Source organism: Teleopsis dalmanni, chromosome 2, assembly GCF_002237135.1.
Source record: "Teleopsis dalmanni isolate 2A chromosome 2, ASM223713v2, whole genome shotgun sequence".
Lineage (NCBI taxonomy): Eukaryota > Metazoa > Arthropoda > Insecta > Diptera > Diopsidae > Teleopsis > Teleopsis dalmanni.
The window spans coordinates 207362882-207381629 of NC_051847.1; the positions used below are offsets into that span (position 1 = coordinate 207362882).

At 26.8% G+C, this 18748-nt stretch overlaps 1 protein-coding gene across 1 annotated transcript in view; it reads left to right on the forward strand.

The window, feature by feature from the left end:
- Window positions 1–18748, forward strand: part of LOC119676637 (synaptogenesis protein syg-2-like) — an 80525-nt gene that overhangs the window by 25307 nt on the left and 36470 nt on the right. Inside the window, exons 3-5 of the mRNA XM_038087887.1 lie at window positions 14341–14479; window positions 14904–14973; window positions 15280–15390. Of these exons, the coding sequence (XP_037943815.1) occupies window positions 14341–14479; window positions 14904–14973; window positions 15280–15390 (320 nt within the window). The remainder of the gene's footprint in view (window positions 1–14340; window positions 14480–14903; window positions 14974–15279; window positions 15391–18748) is intronic.

The following is an 18748-nucleotide window of genomic DNA, read 5'->3' on the forward strand; positions in this document are numbered from 1 at the left end:
TATAAAAATAAAAACCAGACAATGGTTTACGTATCTCAAAAATAAATTTCCCTTGTTTATATTTGTATATTTTATATTTTTGTAATAATTTTGCTTTGTGGGTAAAATTTTGTATTATTTTCTTCATACTTTCCATTTTTTCCCCATTTTTATTGGCCAGTTTACGTATATATTTGTAGTCAAATTTATTGTATGAGTGCTAGTATAAATTTGTAGCAAATTTCAAATGTTACTCATACGCTCCGATGTACGATACTTGGAAGGAAAAAAGTTTGTGCAGTGCCATTTCTCAAACGATAAATAACGTATAAAAAAATATATCGAGTTGTTGAATTTGTTCAAATTGCTGAAATTTATACATTTTTATTAAAGTAATAAAATATTATTTTGAGTAATTGTACAAAATAAATTCGAGAATTGTGCAATACAGATTCATTGCTTTCGATTTTGTCGTGCAATTCACTTGCTTATATATAGGTATATACTAAACCTATATTTTACTCTTGTGTTGTATATTTGGTTTTTTTTCTTATTGTTTTTTTCTATTTTTTTATTTTATTTTATTTTTAAATATTTATTTATTTCATTTTTTTAATGCCATAGTATTTTACTTTTGAATTTAGTTTAATTTATTCTATATTTTATTCAAGTTTATATTGTATTTAACTTTATTCATGTGATTATTATATTTTTATGATATTTTATCTTATTTTATGTGATTATTTTATCTGCAATTTGTTTTTAAATATTTATTTTTTTTTTTGTTATAACAACTTAATCATTTTTTTTTAATTTAAATTTAGTTTTTACTTTTTGTTTGTTTATGTAAATATAATTCATATTTCTTAAATCTTTATTATGAAACTAAATATTATTTATTTATTTTTATATTTTATTTAAATTCATAAAATGCATTGACTTTTCATAATAACTTTGTGTTCATGTACTTTATTTTAATTAAAAAATTTGCATTAAATATTAGTTTAATATTTTTATTTTATTTTTATAATATTTATTATAATATTTTGTTTTTACTGTAATTTAAAATATTTTTTTTCTACAACTGACGACTACATCTATTTAATAATTTATCTAGTATAATTTTGCAGTGATTAAATTAAATTTAGGTTGGCATAAAAGTCAAAAACTACACATCGCAAAGAAATCGTGTTAGGTATAACTTTTTATAGGGGAGTAGTCTTGGTTCTACAACTATTTACTATTTAAAAGTAGTATAAATGAAAAGATTTCGGTATGGTTTTCGTTAGCTTAATTTTTATTTGAATAAAAGAATTTACGCTTCTGTGTATCAAATATAATGCTTGGAACTGTAGTGATGGTTTGAGATTGTACACCTGCTATAATTAAATGACTTTCGAAGATAGTCAGGATTTAAATAATAAATTTTGGAATCAGAGCGAGATGGAAACATTGAATTAAACTATGTTCATGTTAAAGATCCTTTTTGTACCTCGCCGTGTTGATGGAAATAGTTTTATATTCTTTATAAATGACCAGATCAATATTTATGCAAATGTATGCAAGCACACAAAACATATCACATATTAAATATAATAATACTAGAAGGTATAAAAATAATATTAACAAATATCTCTTTCACAATTGCTTGTACGCTTAAAATGCCTTTATAGTCATGGGCGTAAAACTATTTACATGGCAAAGTCCTAGTGATACTCATGTTATATTTCAATTCTGCTTTATTCTATTCTATTTTATTTTATATTATATTATTTTACTTATTTTTTTTTTATTTTATTTTAATTCTTATTTGTTTCTTATATATTACTTGCTTGTATTATATATAATTTTATTTCATAATGTTTTCTTTTATTTTATTTTATTTTAGTTTTTTTTATTTTAGTGTATTCTATTTTTTTTTTATTTTATATCGTATTACTCTGTAGTATTTTATTGTAGAAAATTCTGGGAGGTTAACCGTCTCAATTTCTCAACTGCTACATTGCAGACGGAAACATAATCGCATTGAAACGTGTTTCATTTTTCATAGATCTGATTTTTTTGCTTTTGTCGCTTAGAGTTCACAGGACTGGAGGGCTTTGGGTTGCTCCAGGTTATGTGATATTTTTCTTTGAAGTCAAATTGACTTGTGGCATGCAATTTGTAGTTTACTTAACATTTTACAAATATTTATTTTTCATGGTTTGCATTTTAATAAATTATTTTCTTAAAAAGTACTTCAGTATAATTCTTATCGCATTTCAAATAAGTTTACTATTAAGGTTATATATTTAAGATTTATATAAAGCATTGCATGTAAAAGTAGTTCAAATGATAAAAAATTTTCTACGGTATTTTAGGTAAAGTAACTAAGGTACCTTAGTCTGGTTAGCCTTATAATATATTACAATTTTCGTTAATAATTTAAAAAAAATTTATTACAATTTTGAAGTTATTTGGAATGCAGTTAAGTTAACATTAAATAAAGCTGTCAAGATTAATAAATTTATAAAAATAAAAGAAGTTATAGCTAAATATCTTTTTGTAAGCAAACATTATTGTGTGTATTATTATATGGTAAGTAAATAAACTTAAGTGGTTCGTTTTCTACCTAGTTTTTTGATGTAGGTTAGGTCAGATTAGGTTATATTGCCTACTCTTCGGTGAATTAAACCAGTATGTTTTCGTATAAAAACTTACAGTTTACGAGCTTCTAGAACCCGTGGCATTGATTATAATGCTCTTTAGAGAGAGGTCTTACGGTTGGCCAATACCCTCTAAAAAGAAATCTCCCAGAAGAGTTAATCAGCTGTGCGTATTTACTGGGCAGTAACAAAGTTCAATTTTTTACTTATATTAAAAATAAAACTTGTTTTCATAAGTTTATATTAAGATTTTTAAAAGTTGGCGTCACTTTCATATTATCACACTCATATAAGTTACAAAATCTGTCTAGAACTTTTCATAACCTGGTTATGTAGATGCCTTTCTGTAGAAGCAAAATAACTCATTGCTTAGCAACTTTAAAAAAACTGAGATTACATTTTAAAAAGATTAAATTAAGCATCAAAAATAACGCGCTGTTCTAGAAAGAAGAACTTTCCTACTAATATACTTTCCCTACCAATTTAGAGAATTTGTAGTTTTTTGTCAACCACCCAAATCCACATCGAATGAATTGCAGTCACCACAAACTACTGATCATAAGTATACCCCAGAACACTCGATTGAAACTCACATAAAACAATCAGCACTAAACTTTTTTTAAAAGATAGTTGTCTTAAATAACAAAACTTCTTCATGTTCCTGAAGTGGTTGCGAGAGCGTCTTTGATTGGAAAACCTATTAATGTCTTTCATATAATACATATTATATTAAAACACAAAGCCTGGTTAGGCAAAAAATGAATTTGCAAATGCATCTATCCAAGGCTAACATAAACCGCTAAACACGGTCTCAAAATTCTACTATAAGTCAGCTATGATATTGGGAAGTTATTGTATTAAATATACGATAAGGATTATATATGCAATATAAAAATAATAAAGAAATCGGTGCTATATATTATTATAAATTAATGACGGTATGAAGTCGTAAATACTGGTATTCATTTGATATTTATTTTTGTTTGTAAAAAGAACTATATATTTTTTAGAAGACTCAAGTTTATTGGTCAGCCTTTACTTTATATGCTATATATATCTGAAATCTATATATAATCTTTATTCAATTACATTAAGTGCGAGATTTGCAACTTAAAGGTATTCAAATAATCAGTTGATTTAATTCAGGTTAGTTTTCACATTTCACTTGTGGTGAAAAAGAAAACAAATGAATTGCTTAGTACTTTGAGATGCGACAGGTGAAGTATAAGAAAAAATCCTTTTGCACTTTTTACAATATGGTACAACACTATATAATATATATTTACAATTACCGAAATAAAACTGAATAAAGTGCAACTAATTGCCGGGAAAAACTCTTTAAACATCGTTTCATTCTTTGTATAAAATTTTCTAGACTGTTTTGTTTCTCAATAAATTCTTAAGTTTTCTTTGAAAATTTTCCGTACTTTCAACAATTTTTTTTATAGCTTTTGTTTACTCCTTTGGTATTGTGTAACTTTGCATTATTGTTTCCTTGGGCTAGGAAAACATAAAAACAGTGCGTCAGCAGCAGAGCAGGCAAACAATATCCTTTCCTCTTGACTTTAGTCGACTGCTCTTTAACTGAGAGCTACGTGCACCGTTCCACAGTCAGTAATCTACTCTCCTTCATATGCGGGACTATCGTCTATCGAGCTTACAAAAACAAAGAATTTTAAAATTCAAATGCTGTGCACAGTTTTAAGTAAAAGATTTTCAAAATTTGCATATAAAACGCCTTGTTTGGTTTTCTTTATCTGTTATCTTTGTTATCAAATTTCTTGTTTTCGGCTTTTTTTTCGCTTTTCATTTTTCCAGCAGACTTTTCCTCACATTTTGCTATTCATAGCATTTGAACATATTTTTTTCACTCATATATTTTTTTCAGTGTTTTTGTATGTTCATCATTTCTTTGCGTTTATTTAATTAAGCTAATTAAAATACGTGCTTTATACATATTTTTTCCTTGGTTGAATCTGCTGGGTCGACCGACTATATATTTTTTTTAACAAAAAAAATTTATTTCTTTTTTATATATATTTTATTTTTTTGTTTTATTTTTTGGTTATTTTATTACATTGTATGACCATGATTAAGTGGGGTTAACAACGCAATTTATTGCTTGAGGGCAACAAATTTCCATGCAAAATTGTAAAAAATGACTTAAAGCTTTTGTCTCCTACTTAACCATAAATTACATTTTTTTAAATTGGTATCAAAAGATTGCGGCATTATGAACTTAACCATTTAAAAATAAGAATATTATAATAAATGTGGAAGTAATGATTTAATTATGGAATTATTATATACTCCTAGAGCACTAATTAAAGTAGAATAATGCAGCTTATGTTTTAAAATAATATAATATATATTTATTAGCAGTACTAAAGAAATTTATTAGGTATATAATATACTTATAATATATTATTTTTTTGATTTAATATAGCAAAAGAATTTTATAGTCATGTAGGTATAAGTTATATAAATATTACATTCATAATAATATTATTTTTTAGATTTAGTGTAGCAAAGGATAATAATATAATTATATATTGTTTTAAAAAATTTTTTAATGATTGTATAAATCAAGTGAAAAGCGCTTGCTTATGCAAAAAAAGATTGATTAACTGACTTAATCAAGTTAATTAACTAATTAAAGTATTTATTCAAAAGTACTTTATAATTACAAATCAGGTTTAACAAAATAAAAAACACAACTTACGTCAAAGACGGTACTTAAAAAATCTGCTATGATAATAGTATAGACTCACTTGGCTACTGAACTGAAGCGAGTGAGCCACAGTATTGTTTCAGCCCTTGTAACTTGTGGGTTTCATTTATATAGTTTCTTATATCTTCAATAATTTCCAAGATTATTTTGCAGGATTTTTTGAAAAGTAATACAGATACAACTCTTGCTTAATTATGTGCCACTATACACAAAAATATAGATACGTTTAAAGAATAAGGTATCGCTATGACAGAGAAATATAATACTTGTGAATATTTCTGCAAAAAAATTAAAAAAATGACGTGTCTTTATCTGACATTCCACATATAAAACTTTGGAAAATACGTTAACTACTGACACATAGCATTCACTTAAACAATGTTTAAAAATTTATTTAATGTATAAAGAGTATTTTGATTAAAACGGAGATGACCAGTTGGAATATTGTTAACTTAATTTTCATAAAACTAATCATACATCTATTAAATAGTGAATATTAAATAATATATGACTTCTTTCCTGACGGTTTATATATTGTTTTTTGATATTTTGGTGAAGTACGATGCATGTTTATTAATTCTTGATTTTTTTACATATATATATATATCAAATATATGTATGTTTATTTACATGTACTTACCATATATACTCGTAGTATATCTCTGACTTGAATCCTGCTATCTACCAATCCAGCAACATAACTAGAATTTTGAAAAACTATATTTTAGATATAACCATTAGTGCAATTATTAGAAAACACTTTGATGTACAAAACTATTATAAGTTTTACATTATGTATTGTAAACTAATTTAAGAGAGCTCCAGAAAGTTTTTTTTTTTTGTAAAAAAGCAAAAGCATGCTAGTCTCTGACTTATTCATTCTTCTCTTCTTTGTATTCTTTGTATTACTTTAAGTGTACCCATAGAACACAGTTTTAAAAAACTGTAAAAGTTAGATCAGATCAGATTAGGAGATTCACTAGTCGATGAAACGAATGACTACATCTTATAAATAGATTATATTAAAAATATTGCTCATACACATATTTTCAGCTTTATAACTAAAAAACTTGCATACAATTATAAAAAGTGCTATTATGTAGCATATACATACTCCTTTTACAAATCTTTTATAATATAAGTAATATTCGTTTAATTAAAAATCTCTTTGAAGTGTATTTTCTTATATTTTCGTAATCTTTAAAAACTTTAAATTTAAATTTTATTTAAGATTTAAAATACTTAGCATTAAAACATTAGGATTTAAGTGTTCCATTCCACTAAGAAAAACATCTGAAGACGTGCAAAAATTACGCGAAAGGAATTCCGGCTTCAAATGTGAGGCATGACACTGCTTTCTTTTATTTATATAGAAGATAATTGCTTTAATTTATCACTTAACTTTAACTTTTTTAAAGAAAAGAAATGAATAGCAAACGGAGCAACAGCAGTGAAGGAACACAAACGCAAACATACCACAAATGACGACATCTTTGCAGCGTGATAAGCATAAGAAATATGAGCACAGGATATAAATTGTGTCAGCGGCAAAATGATAAAAAACCATTTTAAAGTGCAAACAATGGCACGCAGTGGTAAACAATATGTACACAATTTTCTATATATATATATATATATATATATATATATATGTATATATATATGTATATAGATACGTATGTATGAAAAGTACATATAGTAGATGGGAAAATAAGAAACTAAAGATATTTGCCAGCAATATCAAGTTTGCTTTTGCAAATATAAAAGCGACAAAAGGAAGGAACTAACGGACAAACAGTCATACAAATATAAGCATATGCCAAAAAGGACAATGAAATCTTTTTCAAAAAATTTCAAAGAAAAAATATTAGGAAAAAATTGTTTTAAAAATTGAATCACTTATCTAAAAAGAAAAAAAAATGTACTATTAATTAAATAAAAATTATAACAATTTTATTTAGATGTAAACAATGCTTATTAAGTAGCAACACGTACACAGTTTTATTTATTGATTTTTAATAAAGTGGCATAACTCATACGCAGTGTAGTTCCAGAAAATAATTCTCAATAAAAACTTAGCAGGGAGAAAAAATGTGCACAACATCTATAACTCGAATTTTCTATAACCCGAACCAAAAATAGAGCACCATACAATTTTGTTTCCATAACTCGAGCTTCTCTTACTCGAATTTCTCTATAACACGAACAAAAATATTCTTCCATGCCGATAAGAATATGGGAAAGTACATTCTATTAGTCGAATTATTATTTTTAGTATAAATATATTTTTCTGTTAGGAAAAGTCCCTTTTTCCAAACCAAAGGTTTAATTTTTTCTTTCTTAAGTTGCTTCTTTGTGGAAATGCCAGTCGCTGGCAACGTGGCAGCAGCGTGATAACTTCCAATCCTTCTCTTAACGATTATATTGAGCTTGACAATGAAATTTGTACATCAAGCTTTCCTATAGATGACGATATTATTGAGCATTATACCTCAGTCGATCCGACTCTAAGCGAAACGGAAAGTAATGATGAGGTTTCGGTGGAAGAAATTGTTCATAAGCCCCTTCCGAGAATATAAATACAAGACTCATTCAAAATTTTGAATTTTTATTTATAAACGAATGATACTACCACTGATGATCACTATTAGGCTTTAAATAAAATGGAATCTCTTTTTACTGAAAATAAGAAAAAAAAATTAAAATCCCAAACACTAATTTCTAATTATTTTATTATATTATAACTTCTGTGCTATATTTGATTTTAAGTAAATAAATAAATATCTTTCAATAAATGCATAATAAATGCATAATACATATGACCATATACATATTCATATTCATACATTCATATACTAAATTTCAAGGAACAGTTTTAAGTCCTCTATTGAAATTCTCTATTAACTTCCCTATTACTATTAATTTCAATACATTAAACCGCAAAAAAATATCCAAATCCTCTCTAGTTTATTCTATTTTTTTTTTGTTTCTGCTTTGCCCTTTCCGTAAAGTTCGTTGGAGTGCGATTACTGCCATTATATGCTCATTAATAATTCTTATCAGAAGACTTGGCGCTCTGAACAATAGGAGCGTGTAAACGAGGATATGAAAGGCACAAAGGACAATGCTGCATCCACCAAAAAAAAAATTAATAATTTTAAACATTTTTTTAGATTTCCACACTCAACGACATCACAGCTACGATCTTTTTTACAAAGTTAAACGCGAATTTCAGCAAATACGAGTGCTCCGTTTTATTTCCGGTGACGTCTACTCTTAAATTCTTTTTGTCGCAAAGGCAGACAATGTAAATAAAAATTGCCGCCCTAATGTGCCATTATTTCTTCAACGTGAAGGCCAGCAATTGAAAAATGTTCATCTATGCAAAATAAACATTAAAAAACAGAAATGAAGGAAAATGAAGAAAAGAAGGGAAAAAGGGGAGAAGCGAAGAAGTGATTCAAACCAAAAAACGTATGCATCCTAGTTTATTGAAATTAAGGCTGGCAAATTTAATACTTAAAACATAAGGCAGGTCTGTATGTGTCGCACATAATGAGAATCGCTGCACGGAAACCGCACATAAAAAATTTGCCTGTCAGCTGCGGTTTGACAGGAACGTCGCATTTAGTTTATATCGAATTCTTTTTTTTTGTTTTTTAAATAATAAAAGAAAACCAAACCACTGCTTATTCAACAATACGAAACGTGTGTCCTTTTCTTTGGACTTCCTTTTCACTTTTTTCTTTGGGCAATTGACGGGCGTTTTATCTTTTAGTGGCATTTTTAGTAGGCAGTTTCTTGTAAAATCTGTCAAATTATATTCATTCTACCGTAAAATTTAAACAGTACAGTGGTTAGTATTTGAAATTAAATTAAATCGTATTAAATTATAGATATATATCATATATACATACAGCTAATTTGAATTGTCTTAATGCATATATTTTCATTCTCATTATAAAAATAATTATGACTTTAACACTTTAAAAAAAAATTTTTTTTTCCAAAAATTAAATTAAATTAAATTTTAATTTAATTAAGATAAGAATTTACTTGACTTGAAATATAAAGTAGCGCTGATAAGTTAAAACAAAGTTGTAGTTCTTTTAAATTCATAAATGAATTACTTGTATATTCAATATAGAATGCATTGGTGCAGTAACATTTATTAGTTAATACTTATATTGTACATATTTGAACCTTAAATTACCTTTAGGGAACAAAAGTAAATTAATCTTGATTTAACTCTGAAAATAACTCCTTTTTTCGCCTTTATGTGTTTCTATCATATGTTACCGGCAGACATCTGGATCTTTTACTACCTTAGGTATTATAATCAGAAATTTTTTGGTTGTTTTCTGCAGATCAACGTAAAATATCAAAAATTCACTAAAATATTCGTATCTCAATTTTCTTGATAAAACATGATGGCTCCAATTCGGTGTGTGGGACCCTTACATACACGGATCTTCTACTACCTCAGGGATTGTAATCAGAAATTTGTTTGTTGTTTTCTGGAGATCAACATGAAAGATCAAAAATTCACTAAAATTTTCGTGTCTTAATTTTGCAGTTGCTGAAGTCTTATGATAATTGGGCACTGCTGGTAGTTAAATTCCAGATCTTATGGCCATAATAAAATAGAGCTTTAAAGTTTGTGTTGTATGTAATTTTTTTCTTATATTATGATATGTTTTATGTACTTCTTTCATTAAAACAAGTTCAATAGTATTTTAACGAATGTCAAAGCAAAAATCACTTTTTGAAGTATTATTTCGTGTAAATATTTCTATTTTCTTTTGGAATGGTTGGAATATATAGCATATTGTAACGTTTTCTAGAAATTTCTGTAAGAAACTAAGAAATTATTAACATTAGTATATTATAATGTATTGTGCAAAAGAGAAGAAAAGGAAACATTAGTCTGTGTATAATCAAACGAAAAATTGAGTTAAAATAAGTGAAACAAACATATTTTTCATAAATAAAGATGATCAAAATAATAAGTATTAAAAATGTATCCCAAATAAATCATGCAAAAATTTTTATACAACATATCAATTATACATTCCATCCAACTACGACAGAAGATTTCTAATGACTTACATAGCTGATGTATTTCACTTCTCACATCCGACACCATTTGTTGCTCTAAAAATTCAATAATTTTACTTCATTTTTATTATTTCGCGAGTTATGATTATTTCATATAAAATATAAGTAAACATTATGTATTATATCCTTTTACGAACTTTTACTAATACTCTAAATATATAATAAAATTCTTACCACTGTGCCAGTGAGCAAATTAAATTTCATTCAATGCTCATCAAAATGCTTAAAATGAATATTTAATTGTCATGAATTGTCATTTGAAATAGATACTTGAATTTTACTGAGCAATAGCAACAGCTACAGCTACAACAACAATAATATCAGCAATATCAGCAACAGCAGCAACATTAGAAACAACAACCGACACAATACAACAACAATGCAAACAATAAAAACAATATTATTGCCTCAATGATAACATTTACGATGGCGGAAACAATTGTTGAAGCAATTTTTGAAGCAAAAATGAGTAAATTCTTGCCATAAAAAATCAAGACTGAAATTTATCGCGCTCATAATATTGAATATATCACATAATAAACGCTTAAAAACACAAATCAAAAAAAAACAAAAAAAAGAGAAAAGGAATGCCATGAAAATTTATTACCAATTTGATAAGATATAATTACAGTTTGCATAATCAAAGCAAAAATGTAGCAATTTAGATATTTGAGCTGAGCCTTTACCAAAGGCAATTTATGGTATTTTGATATGCGAATTTTATGCGATTTTATGCGAATATGTAAATCAAAATTAATTTCATTGGCATGTGGCGCCTTTATCAAATTTAAATTCATTTGCCTCGAAAAGGTTTAAAATTAAGCAAAAACTTGACAAAAAAATAATTTTGCATCTGTATAAAATACTTTTTATGGTATTTCATTCATTTAAACACATTTCAATTATACTATTTCTATTTTAAAAATTTTTAAAGTAAACTTTTCATTATTTATTTTCTTTTTTTTTTTCTCTTTTATTTTGCAAATTATTGTCAGCAATTTTATTGCATAAATTTTAATTAAAAAACCACTTGTCGCAAATGCCAAAAAATCAAATAAAACTCCAAACTACTTTTATATCAACAACATTCAATATAAATAACGACAACAACAAGAACAACAACAACGTCAACAGAAGCAACAGCAACAAAGGATGCAGCTATTTTGATTTTCCCCGTTCTCGGAAATTTGCTGAAATGCGCGCAGAATGCAAAAGCGTCACCCATCAAGTACACAACGCAATCATTTGCAAAACTATGCCAATCAGAGTCAAACCGAAATTGGTTAACAAACAACATAAAATGGGTTAAATGCAAATGAGAAAATATACCCACTATATTAAAAATAATAATAAATGAAAGTATTGGAAATAGTTCATATTTTTCAATGGAGCTCTTTCCTACCTAACGAAATATTTCACTTTTGTGGCAGGACGTCACAGCAATCACTCAAATATCCTTCGAGTTTTTATTATAAACGATGTTTTTATTTACCACAAATAATTTTGGTAAATTAATTTCTTATATTTTTTCAACATTTTTTAAAAGTTATTATCGTACATAAATAAGTATGTGATATTAAATAAATCAAAACCAAAGAATTATTGACTTGGATAGATAAAACTATTGAATAATAAAAACTACTGAATCAAAAAACGGTCTAGTGGAAATGTATAGAAATTTTTTATTAAATAGTATCGAAGTTAAAATAAGCAACAATAACAAAGTTAATTTATATAGCTGCAATTTATGCGTTCTAAGCAAAGCGTTTATGCGTTAGTTATAAGCAAAGTACAGCCCGACTAAGCAACAAAAATAACGCAATGTTTACGATGGGTTCAATTCAAAATTATAATAACATATGTCTATAAAATATCTATATAATATGATATAGATGTTTCCAAACATGACTCACTAATGGTGGATACTCTGCCAGTATTCGAAACAACGGTATGTTCAGCCAAGAATCCCCTTAATAATAGATTCAAGTTATGAATAAATTGTGAGTATAATATTTTTGGTCATAGAGCATAAAAATTGTACTTATAAGTAATTAAGTTAATACAAAATGTTGTCACAGCAAATATTAAGGTATCTAATCTATTTAATAGGGATATCGTATTAGGACTCACAGCATCATAACTGCCATTGGGGTTTTGTACGAAAGCTGATGCTTTCTATGTCTGATGACATATATAATTTAAAAAGACAAATTGTTCCACGATTTTCCTGACATATTTTTATTATTTGATTGTAAATCTAGTGGCATCTTTCAGAATTGAACTAATTAGAATACCGCTCTTTATTAATACAGAATCCAAATATACACCCATGCAATTTTGCCCTTCGCTTAGACCAGGGATTCATATCCGAACATTATTGACGTTACTAAAGCATATACTATGTAAATCCATATATTATTATGCACTGCATTAAGAACAGATTTTGATTTAATTTATAACATAGTGCTTCCTCGGCTAATTCAAATCATATTAATATTTAAAAATTGTTTTATTATTAAGCACAACTTTTGAATGAAATACTTAAAGTATTTATAATTTAACTATATTAATATGTACGTATATCGAATATTTTAAATGAATACAATTTTATATATATTTGATTAATAATAATTATTTTTCAAGTTTTTTTGATAACATGAAAAATTATATTACATAGAGTGATCAATTACACAAATTTCAGTTCATGAGTGCTTATTCATAAAAAAATAAATAAATATAAATAAAAAATAAATTCGAATATTTATTTTAAAAAGTTATTGATATTTTTGCTAGTCATTAAATTACATAAATTGTAAAAAATATACCAGTAAAGATAAATATGAATATTTTTTAAATATAGTTTTTCTGCTTAAATACAACAAGCAAATTTGTCATATTAACAATTTTATTCGTTCATTTTTATTATTTTTGCTCTCCGATGACAGGCAAGCAAAACTATAAAGTACGGATTTCCAACATTTATTTTAGTAACAATAAAATGCATGTATATTTCAACTGTCGTATTAAATTGAAAAATGGCAACCACTTACCCACCAGCTCAGCAAAGTTGCCACATAATTTTATTTCGCCATTCTCAGCAATGCACTGGACATTAGCGGCAAACTTTGCTGCGGAATGAAAATAGCTTTTCTGCAATGACTAAATGCATGAGGCTCAAGCGAAGACCTTCTGATGCACCTACACGCACATAACTTTTTAATATGTAAATCCTTTTATCAGTTTTCACATATTCACACCAACTTTTTGTTGTTAATAAGGATATGAGTGTTAGGAGGATGGCGCTCATATATAGTGGAGTAAGAGTAAATATATAGCAGTGAATTTTGATTCATAGTTTGAACGTTAATTACAAGTGAAAAAATACTTGATTTTTAAATGCTGTACCATATACATATGCAGTGATAATTAACATTTCACATTGTGATTGTTTAATGCGCCACCCAGACACATCAAGTGTTTTTCACACACTTCAAATACTATAGATATTTTTATTATATTCTGATGAGGATGTGCTGTTTTTCATTGAGTAAACAGATTCTGACTAACCGGCAGACTGAACGCGCCGAAGTGTAACATGAATGCTGAGTGAACTGTCAGATTCTGTCATAAACAATCGCAGTCGATACAATGGCACTCTAAATGTAACGAGTCGTACTTATAGTCGAGTGTAATAAGTATGTCCTTAAACTTGAACTTCTCCGTCAACCTAAGAAACTTTTTTCCTGAGCATTGAATTAAGTATATTCCTTTGAAATTCAAATTATTCAACTTATAACAATAATTTTCTTAGTCAATTTTAATCTTTTCAACTGTGAATTAAAGTTTCATTTTTTTCTAATTTTTAAGCTTTGATGTCAGGGGGAGAGCGTTTGAGAAAGCTTTATATTGGTCAGACACCAATTCATTTGGACCGCGCGCTTCTTTCATTACGAGTAAGGAACCTGCAAAACTAACTGTCGACAATATACAATTGGATGACGAAGGTGTAAGTACATTAAAGAACACGCATAAAATTGTGTTGTATTCTATATTGTATTACTTATAATACTTATCATAAGCTTATATTTCTAATTTTATTTTTTTTTATACCACGTACATTTAGTTTTTTACTTATTTTATATCAAATTTAATTTGAAAATATATAAGTAAATAATAAAATACTTATCATAGGCTCATATTTCTAATTTTTTTTTTCCACGTATAATATATTTTCTTACTTTTTTCTCATCAAATTAAATTTAAAAAATATAGAAATGATAAAATATAATACTTATCGTAAGCTGATAGGTATTCTTGGTTTATTTTTTTCCAATAAAATTAATTTTGTTTGCTTTTACACACACTTTATCAAAAAGTTCAGAAATATTGAAATCATATATAAAAATGTGTTTTGAATTTTCTTTTTTCAGGTTTACAGATGCCGAGTTGACTTCCAAAACTCTCCAACAAGAAATCATAGAATCAATTTAACGGTTATTGGTAAGTACCTTTGTCATATACTAACGATAGGAATGGTTAGAATCCTTATTGTCAGATATGTGTTTTTTTATATAAAGAAGCATACTTAAAAAAAATTAAATCCTATTATATAGAACATACATCTACAAACTGAACTTCCTGTCCTTATATTTATATTCATATATATAAAAAAATTTCAGTTATGCATTAAATACATATGTTGTAGATATAATTAATAAAAGTTATAACAGAAAAGCTTTTTATTTATATATTTAAACAAAATACATTTAATTAAATAATTTGTAAATTTTTCTTCTAAAATTTAAGTTCCTCCACATCAAATACTTGTTTATGATGCTTCCGGGCGTGATGTCGCTGGTGCAGTAGGTCCATTAGTTGAAGGCGATAATATTGTGTTAACTTGTGAAGTGCGTGGAGGTGAGTACAAGTCTTTAAATTTTATTATAATAGTAAGATATTGAACACAGCCAAGGTCGATATACCTTTTTAAAAGTCAATTTATAAAAAACAAAGCAAATATTGTATATTATGAACATGAAAGTATGAATGTCCTTAGTAAATTAATTACAATAAAATTTAATAAATAAATCTAGAAATATTTGAATATGTTATAATAACTATTAACAATGTATAACTGAAAAAAAATGCAATTAAAATTAAACTCAACATAATATTGACTCATATCTACAGAATCACCACAAATACTTAAAACTTTTATATAAAAATGTGAAAGAATAGAATAGTATAACGTAGCTGAAGATAGACGTTCTGCAGATAGCTGTAAAATTTTGAACACTAATATGACTTCTAGCATGACTTTATTTATCATTTCTTATTTTATTCTTAATCTGAGCAGTCTTATTTTGCAATGTTAGATTTAGAGCAAAATCTGATCTTTGTCAGTTATATCCATAAATCATAAAAATGAGCATTTAATTATTGTATTGATCAGCAATTTCATCTTCAGGGAATCCAATAATCATAGTTTTCAGAAATACTTCTCTTAATTTTTCTTAAAAAAAACTTTTCATCACTTTAAGCACATGAAGATATGGAAAGAAGTGACAGTCGAATTAAAAAGAGATTTTATTAGAGATAGAAAATTGTCCTTAAGATTTTCAAAGCATTTTACCTACCTCGTAAAAGGCAATCACATAAAACTTATGTTAATTTATCAAACTATTTCTTCCAAAAACCTAAGTGCTTCAAAAAGTAAAAAAAACTGTTTACCTCAAACCTGAAGTCCTACAAGTGGTTAAATAAAAAATAGGAGAAAAAAAATTTTCCATTTATTTAATGTGCCGAAAACAATAGCTCCATAATTTATGAGCAAATTAATTAAATCGATGGTTTTGCTAAAGTAGCAGGCAGTAAAAAATTTTTCTAGATAAAAGGAAAACCAGATACATGTCCTTAAGGAAGCATAAAAAAGGAGTATTCCAAAGTGTATTCAAGCAAGGACACTTCTTTGCTTATTACACATATTTTATTGCTGCTATTGTATGGCTTTCTCACAGCAGGGGCGTTATCATATAGACCAACACACCCATTTCAACTAAAGCACACCTACACTTACACATTTACCACATATACAACACAAAAACACAAAACTAATACTCAAGTGTAAAACAAACATATGCGTACTTACGCGTACGAGCATCCATAACTACAATATATAGTATCTATGAGCTTATGTGAAAGTGTTGAAGAAAAACTAAAAGGATATGCTGGAGAACTAGCACAGTTTGACCAGCCTCCTGGGCATATTTAGTACAACAATGACATTCACTAAAATTGAAAAGCTTAGCATGCGTGCGTATGGCAATATATTACATATACTTTATTTTGCTGATGATAATCACGAGGCAAATTTTGATAAAAATCTAACATTTCCTAAATGAAAGCATATGAAAGCAAAGCTTTTAAAGTTTTAAAGTCAGCAGCAGATAAATTATTACATTATAAGCCTGCATCTTAGTGTTTTTCGCCTCTTCGACGGTTTGTTTAATGTTGAGTATTTTACGTTAAGCAAGTAAATTTATATAAATTCTTTTTGAAGTTTTTCCCCTGGTTGCCATTAATATTAATTACATTATAAAATTTTTCAACAAATTTTCCAGACGACAGTGCTTTCAGTTAAATTGAATAATTTATAGTTTCGTATTATCGGTTGTTAAAATACATCGGGTAATTCTCTAGACATTCTCTGTCTTTATTTGAGGTTTAGCACAAAATTTAATTTATTTGTTTTTGAACACTTTTAATTTATGATTAAAAGCCTTTGTTTAGTACTTAATCAAAATATTGAGAGTTAATTCTTATGTAAAGATTCTGAATTAATTTCATCAATAAGGTCTATTTAAGGTTATAGTATTTATTAATATTATTGTAATCTAAATGCAATTTTAGGGAAGTAGATATAAAATGTTTTTTTACAATGTCTTTTATATTATTTTTAAATAATAATATATATGCAGAAGATAATTTGATTGCAGAAAGGTTCAAAAAACTTAACAATCCCTTTAAGCAAGCAAGCAAGTTTAAAGCAAGACGGTTACATTAATGACTGTCAATATTTGCTCAATTGCTATGCTATATATTATTAAGTAAGTTCAACAATGCGCTGCTCATAGGTTTAAGCCAAGGTTATGGCATATAAATTTGAATAGTGACACAACAGATATAACAGTATTTCGTGCTCCAGTACAGCAGTCAATATAGATGAGTTTAGACTAATATCACCTACAGTTCGATGGCCTGTGAGAACCAATATTCTTTTCAATACTTCCAACATATTCCAATGGATTTAGTCAGGGTTTTAAAATTATTTTATATTATATTTAGAAGTATCAAAATCTTATTAAAAATCTTATTAATTCTTTAATGTAACTAATTAGAGATTTTGTGGAGATGTGATTTTATGTAGAGATAATATAAGAAAGTGATTTAAAAGATACTTATTGTTTAAAAAGCGAACGCGTCTCAAACGAGTACATCTATAACTACTTCTTTAATTACTAATTTTATCCAGATGTATGCCGTCCCAAGTATTCTTCGCCAGCCGGCAAAATCAGTGGAATGTTCTCTGGCATATAATAGTAAATGAATTGTTTTACTAAATGCTATTCTTTTTTTTTTAATTTTGATTTGTAGTTGTTCAGTAGAAGTTATTTATAAATAATATGATTAGTTTTAAAAATGTTATAAGTGCCAAAAACTTACAATATCATTAAATTAATTTTGTTTTCTACTATGAAATTGAAACACTATCCAAATTCTAAAATTTTTAACTATACAAAAGTTATGTATGAGAATATTCATAGCGTTTTTCTCTCTAAACTGTGCATATTAAATTTTTTTTTAGCCGTTTAACCTCGTAATATTTTAATATAAAATCCTACAGAAATTTAATATTTCAACATTCATTAAGCGCTAATTTTGTTGTATAATTTTAGTACGCTTACTAACACTGTTAGCTGCATGCAGTTAGTGTTTGTAAAGTTGAATTGCGGCAAAGCTTCGAATGGAATTACTTAAAACCATTTATTTACCAAAAGTAAACATATTTTTGTAAACTTTTCTAAAATAAAAATTAAATAATTGGCCTTTAGTGCAGTTAAACTTCAAAAAAATAAAAACAAAATAGGGCACCAAAAATTCACTAAAAATTTCGAAAATAAAGTTAAAACATATTTTTTCAACTTCCGTTTTTTTTCAAAATTTTGTTTGCAGTTTAATGCAATTTTATTAATCATAGATACGTACGTACAGATAC